We start from the raw sequence: 6,599 nt of genomic DNA on the forward strand, positions 1-6,599 counted from the left end.
CCAAACGGAAAATATCCAGAGATTTTTTTTCTTCGCGTGTTTGCGCACATGCGTAATATTTAGTGTTATTCACAGGTGGACGTCTATAGCCTGACCTCACAGTGTTGCATTTATTTATTTCTGGATGCAGAAAATTGAGCAAAAAATTTGATTACTTATCAATGATATCCAGTTAACCAGTGTGATTTACGGCACTTTTTTATTCCCCGGCAGATTTTCGACAGTATAAGACCGAATGATCAACTTTCCGTGAAACCTGCAAGTCTCATAAATGTTCTCCTTAATCTGCATTCAATGCATACAGCTGTCCGTCTTTATTTCAAGAGCATTCAACATCTACCCCTTATCTTTCCTGCTGAACCTGGGTCGCACAAACAAGATACCTTGCAAGTTCCAGCACTTCATGATGTTTGCAGGTACACTTTTCATTCTAGTTGTTGTTTTTGCTACGAGAGAAGGGGGGGACAAGAAGAAAACTTTCACCCTGATTTATCCCATGAAAGCTCTAATTATTCCACTCTCCTCTTCGCTTGCAGCTAATGGCATGAGTAGAGATGCTGAGAAAATGTGTCCTCTGTGGAACAAGTGCGAGCTGGTGTGCGCATTAAGTCAGTTAAGGCGAACACAAAGACCAGCACCTACCTCGGGGTTTAGAATAATTCACCTTGTTGGAGGAAGAATTTTTGCATTAATCAATACTGTCTGAATTTGAGATTTATGTTTTTTAAAGAAGCTTTTTATCTATTTGTTACCTGTGAGTGGAAGCATATATAGAAGTCTTAGTCTTACTTATCTGAGGTATCTGAGACTAGCGGTTGGCACCCTGAATGATTTGATGATGCAGGAGAAGGGAACCTTTGATGTGGGGTAGCGCCACAGCAGCATGTTTCTCTGCTTGTCTGACCCACTTTACGTCTTACGTAAGGTTTCTTTATAAAAAGCTCTTGTTTTGCTATTTTTCAAAACTCCCCCACCGTCGCCGCTATCACCTCCCTCATCTTTCTTTTTTTTTCTCGTGGCAGAAAAGGATTTGCTCTGGGAATTGTTTTGGCTTTAAGCATTATGTCACCACTGTACAGCAATCTTGGAGTTTGTTTCAGGGCTATTTGCTGGTCAGCAAGTGGTCAATGATAGTGACTGTCAGGGTGTTATGTGTTACCCATTGACAGAGTTATTAACTGGCTCAGTTTCTGTGTAATTGGTTGGTAGATGGTTATCTGGTGGTTTAATGGAAGGCATTAATCCAGCTGTTTGCTCAGAAATGTCTTCTCTTGCCTCAGGTTTGAGGGGGGCTGTGGCTTTTAGACTGGCTGTAAAAGTCACAGCTAAAGAAGTGAGTCACACCATCTTCACCACCACCCTGCTGATGATTGTCTTCACCATCTGGGTACTTGGTACGGCTGCTGATCCCATGCTGCGGCGTCTGGACATCAGGTTGGTTCAAACACCTTGTCGAGTGATACAGATAGTGGGATGCGCGAAAGACCTGTCGTCCTGTCTCTCCATCTGCCCATCTGTGTCTTCTTCATTTGTTCTGCCAGTGCCCACAAATTTACTTAATTAGACTCTCACATGTATTCTCTCTCAAAATACAACAGCTCTTTGTAAAAGGAGCACATTTGAATTCTGAAGCCCCCTCCTCTTCTTCCTCACCATCCACACACAGCCTTTGTGCAAACGTGCCCTCCATTAGTGACTGGCACAGCTGGAGTGCACAGGTGCTCCACACAGATAATAGTAAAATATGTGCTCATATATATATATATATATATATATATATATGGGCGCGCATATCGAAAGATTTAAAGTCTGTATACTGCGATCAAGGCCAGTGGGTGATAATGATTAAAGAGCGCAGAAGAGGCGTAAAGGATGCAAGGCGGTAATTAGATACTTATATTGTTAAAGGGTAATCTATGGCCCAGATCACAGTGGTATAATTGACTCCCACAGTCTGTGAAAGAAGTCTGTGCGGTGTACATGGTTTCAGCTTGATGCAACTCTAAGAAAGATATCCTTACAAATCAACTAAAAACAAAGTGTTCGGTATAATAATAGGAAGTACATAATAGTGAACACGGCCTGATTTTCAAGGATAAATGACACTTCAATAAAAATTAATAAAATGATGAATATGGACAAATTTTGTTAAGTGGAAAAGATAAACCATAAACAAATGTTGATCAAGGGCAAAAAAACAACAAAAAACAAAACAGTAAAAGAATATACAGTAAGTAAAGAAGAGCTAAATGTGTGCCTGAGGATCTTAGGATGAGATCTGGCTTGTAGGATTGCGTCAGTCCAGCTGTACAGTAGGTCCAAAAGCTCCTTTGATGGGAAATTGAAACACACAGCAGCACAATTTGTGATGAGAAGCAAAACCTGGAGCTAACCTGCTGCTAATGAATTGCAGATTGGCTTTTGTAATTGAATCTAGTTGTTCATTTGAGCTTTTATAGTCAAATAAGCTTCATTTAATTGTAATTCTACAGTTTATGAACCAGAGAAAGAGCCAGTATCCGTGTGAGATCTCCCCGGGTGCTGGATTTGTATCCACAAACCCTCCTCTTTTGTGTGGTACAAGCTGAACTGCTTTGCGAACGTTTTAAGGCATTTGGCTGTCCACTAATCAAGCAGTTCAGTCCTCAGCCACTCCGCATACTGAAGTGTCCTTGAGCGAGACACTGAGTTGCAACCAAAGGACGGCCAGTGCCATGGAGAGCAGATTTGCCAACATTTGTGGGACGAGAAACATTTTGTAAAGCTTTTTGTACAGCTAAAGTAAAAAAAACAAAACATATACAAAAATCAGACACTCTATTAGGTACACTTGCTCAGTTAACTGATAATACAAATATCTAATTGGCCAATAACGTGGCAGCAACTCATTTACACATGTAGATATGGTCAAGACAACCTACTGAATTCATCATGGAGCATCGCAATGTTTCAGAAACTGCTGATCTACTCTCATTTCCACCCACAACCATCTCTAGCTGGTTAAATCATGTATATTTCTTTAATTTGATTTGTACTGGCATGTACTGTAAATCTTTACATCCATTATGTTAGACCCTTACATTTAGAGAGAGCTGTTGAGTTGTATTGCTGTTATACCTCCCACTCCCTCCCTTCTTCTTGCTTTTGTGTCTGTGTACATACTCTACATGTGCACCTGTGGATATTTGTCCTGAATAATGCATCTGCCCGCTGTTTATCCACATGACATGACTGTCTTTATGAGTAGTCATTCCGTCAACGCATCACAGTACAGTGCGTCGTGCCTCCAGGGCTGTCATGTTTCAGAGAATAACTCTTTTCCTCACTTCCCATCCCAAACTCCCACGACTGCTTCCCTCTTCATCTCCCTTCCCTCAACCGATTGCATGAAGTAAAGGGACAAGAAGCAATTTTGAAAGACTTCATTTTGGTGAATAATACATTACATTTCTTCACCTGGAGCAAATTTACCTCCTATTCCATCTTTGAAATATAAAGTGGTTTTGTGGAGGAGTCTTTGAAAGTTGTACTCTGTGTAAAATTATTTCTGTATATACAGTGCAAGAGGGTGTGCAGAGTTAGAAAGAACTTGAAAAACACAAGAAGCTATAACTTGTAAAACTAAGGAGAAATATTTGGGAGTCTGCACTGCCTCTTGGTCAGAAAGCAAAGGTACAAAAATCTGTATGTAAAGTGCTATTTATAAATGCTACGGCGAGACTTCTTTATGTCGTATTCTCTTCTATTATAGGTAATTTGCTACTGAAAAGATATGTGGGTGCATAAAAGCATATCAGAGTGCTCTTACATGCGTAGACTTGTGAAAAACTTAAGCACACCCTTTCTGCCTCCATGGGAATTAAATGGGTAACCAGCAGCCAGGTGCTGTTAATCAGATGCACTTGATTAACTGATAATCAGCAAGTGTGAGCAGCTCGATAAAACAGAAGTTTTGGCAGTTTTCCTTGTATGGAGCGATCAGGTATGTGCTAACAAAATTACATAATTTTCCCAGGCGTGGACGTTACAGGGAAAAAAAACAACAACACAAGAGATACTGTCTGTGAGTCTACAGACCTTAAATGTTAAAGTGCATGACAGAAAAATAGTTTAGTTAAAAGACTGAACAAATATGGCTTATTTGGATAGTTACCTGGAGAAAGCCTCTTCTATCTAAAAACAACATGGGAGCACAGCTTAGCTTTGCAAAGTTGCATCTGAACAAACTTCAAGACCTCTGGAAGCAATGTCCTTTGGACGGACGACATCAAAGCAGAGATGTTTGGCCATAATGTGCAGTACCATGTTTAGTAAAAACCAAGCACAGCATATCAGCGTGAACACCTCATACCAACTGTCAAGCACGGTGGGGTACTTGACAGTTGCCATTTGGATTTGTTTTGCAGCAAAAGGACTTGGGCAGCTTGCACTCATTGAGTTTATTATAAACTCTGTATACTAAAGTATTCTAGAGTCAAATGTGAGACCATCTGCCCATCACCTAAAGCTTGGTCCAGATTGAGTTGTGCAACAGCACAATGCTCCCAAACACAGCCAAGAGTCTGCAACAGAATGGCTGGCAAATAAAATAATCATGTTTTTGCCTTTGCCCTGTTCAAGTCTGGACTTGAACCTGATTGAAAAGCTCTGGCAGGACCTTAAGAGAGCTGTGCGTAAAGGAGTGCCTTCAAACCTCGATGAACTGAAACAATGGTGTAAAGAAGAGTTGGCCTAAATTCTTCCACAACCATGTGAGAGACAGAAAATGATTTCTTCCAGTTACTGCTGCTCAAGGTGGTTTAACAAGATAATGAGGGCATGGGGTGTTCTTTGTTGTTTCACTGGACTTCATAGGAAACTTTCATTTTTTTACATGACTGCCTAAGACAGGAAATGACCAGATTATCTGTCAGTGAAGGTTGTTTACAAACTGACATCAGAATTTTATCTCTCATTATAAAAGATACTGGGAGTTTTCTAACCACAAAGTGGACACAAGAATTCAAGAAGGACAAAGAAAGTAGCTTTTATAGCCAGGCACAAATGGGGGAAAATGTATTTGATTGCACTGTTTTTTTTTCCCTCTATTCTTCTATCTATAGAGGCTCACGTTGTGCTACACAGACACACAAACAAGTACACGAATACAAATCCATTGATGCATGCTACACACGAGTGAGCTGAGCTTAGAGGGGGTGAAGAGTCTTTTAGACTGCAATGTGAAATTCATGTGCTGCATGCTTAGATAGACTGTTAAAACCATGGACCATATGAGCACTGTGTAATAAAAGACTCCCTCAGTTTTCAGCTCACTGTCCAGACATCACACTTCACTTGATGAAATGTGCTTTTAAAGCTAGACTGTCTCCCAGTCCTCCTCTCCCTCTACAGTTCCTCCATTTCAGTCTCAATTTCAGGGTACATTATTGCCCACACTCACAGCAGCATGAGTTTCATCATGATGCCACAAAATAAACTGATTATTTACACCTTACTGCACGTGGTAATGAAAATGCTATTTTTCTTGATCGTACAGTCCCTTGTAATTATTGATATATTGAGACGCAACTGCAAAGCCGTGTAATCGTTATACTCTCTGGTTCTCCTCCTCTGCATTGTTGCGCTTCTTTCGTAAGCTCAACGGCAACCTCCAGAGATGTTGTTGTACTCAGCAGGGGGTGCAACACAAATTTTGGAAGACCAACTCCCAAAATAAAGACTCCAAAAATAACATTAAAAAGGAACAAAAAAAGGGGGTTCTGTTTTCACTGAAGTGCAATCAAGTGCAGGAGGAGCTAACCAACCAAAGATGAAAGCTCAACCTTGATGCAGTGCAGTAAAGTCTGACAGCAGGAGGAATTTTATTGTTATTGCAAAGCCAGTGTTTAAACATTGGGGCAGATTGCAGTGGACTTCAGAACAAGTTACTTTCAAATCATTTTTATTTTTGCTATATTCATCTGATGCATGGCACCGATAATTATAACAGCTATAAATAGTTGACATAATTATATGTTGGCCTGTGGAAAAAACAAAACGCAGAGACACACTCAGATGCATAGTGTGTGTTCTCAGTCTCGGTCCGTCTCCTCGGCTTTAATGTGGGCTGGAGGTGGCAGGGTGCCCCTTGGGGGATTTGAAACTCAGTCACAGTGAGCAGTCTGGGGCCAGTAGGCTTTGAAGAATAGCCAGTCATGTCCTCTTCAAGCCATTTCAGTTTGAATGTCATCATTTTCCTCAATCACTGTTATTATTTATGATCATCTATTACTAGCAGTGAACTGGTGCTTTGCATACTCATGCATTTATTGGCAAAAAAACATACATTGCTTAAAATTACTAAACCAACGCACAATGTAAGGTTTATGCCACAGCTGCCCTAAATTGGTTTAAAATGGAGCACTGTAACAAAAAATAATTTCCCCCAGGGATCAATAAAGTATTCTGATTCTGATTCTGAATTAACAGTACTGGTAATTACCAGAATACGTCTTTGTGTTTTTAATGTTTTAATAAAAATGTGAGTTCAGTCAATTCAGTCATTTTTAATTAGTTTTGAAGTAATACCCCCAAAGAATCAAATTTTGGGGGAAACACAG

The 6,599-nt window shown here is 40.2% G+C and overlaps 1 protein-coding gene across 9 annotated transcripts in view; it reads left to right on the forward strand.

Annotated features, from left to right (window-relative positions):
• Positions 1-6,599, forward strand: part of LOC113029104 (sodium/hydrogen exchanger 9-like) — a 62,063-nt gene that overhangs the window by 30,225 nt on the left and 25,239 nt on the right. For all 9 annotated transcript variants that reach the window (XR_003273343.1, XR_003273344.1, XM_026179727.1 and 6 more), the window contains exons 11-12: positions 305-416; positions 1,281-1,434. Coding sequence is in view for 7 of the 9 variants with exons in the window: in XM_026179727.1 (XP_026035512.1) it covers positions 305-416; positions 1,281-1,434 (266 nt within the window). In the remaining 2 variants the exon portion in view is untranslated. The remainder of the gene's footprint in view (positions 1-304; positions 417-1,280; positions 1,435-6,599) is intronic.

This window comes from Astatotilapia calliptera, chromosome 9 (assembly GCF_900246225.1).
Source record: "Astatotilapia calliptera chromosome 9, fAstCal1.2, whole genome shotgun sequence".
NCBI classification, from domain to species: domain Eukaryota; kingdom Metazoa; phylum Chordata; class Actinopteri; order Cichliformes; family Cichlidae; genus Astatotilapia; species Astatotilapia calliptera.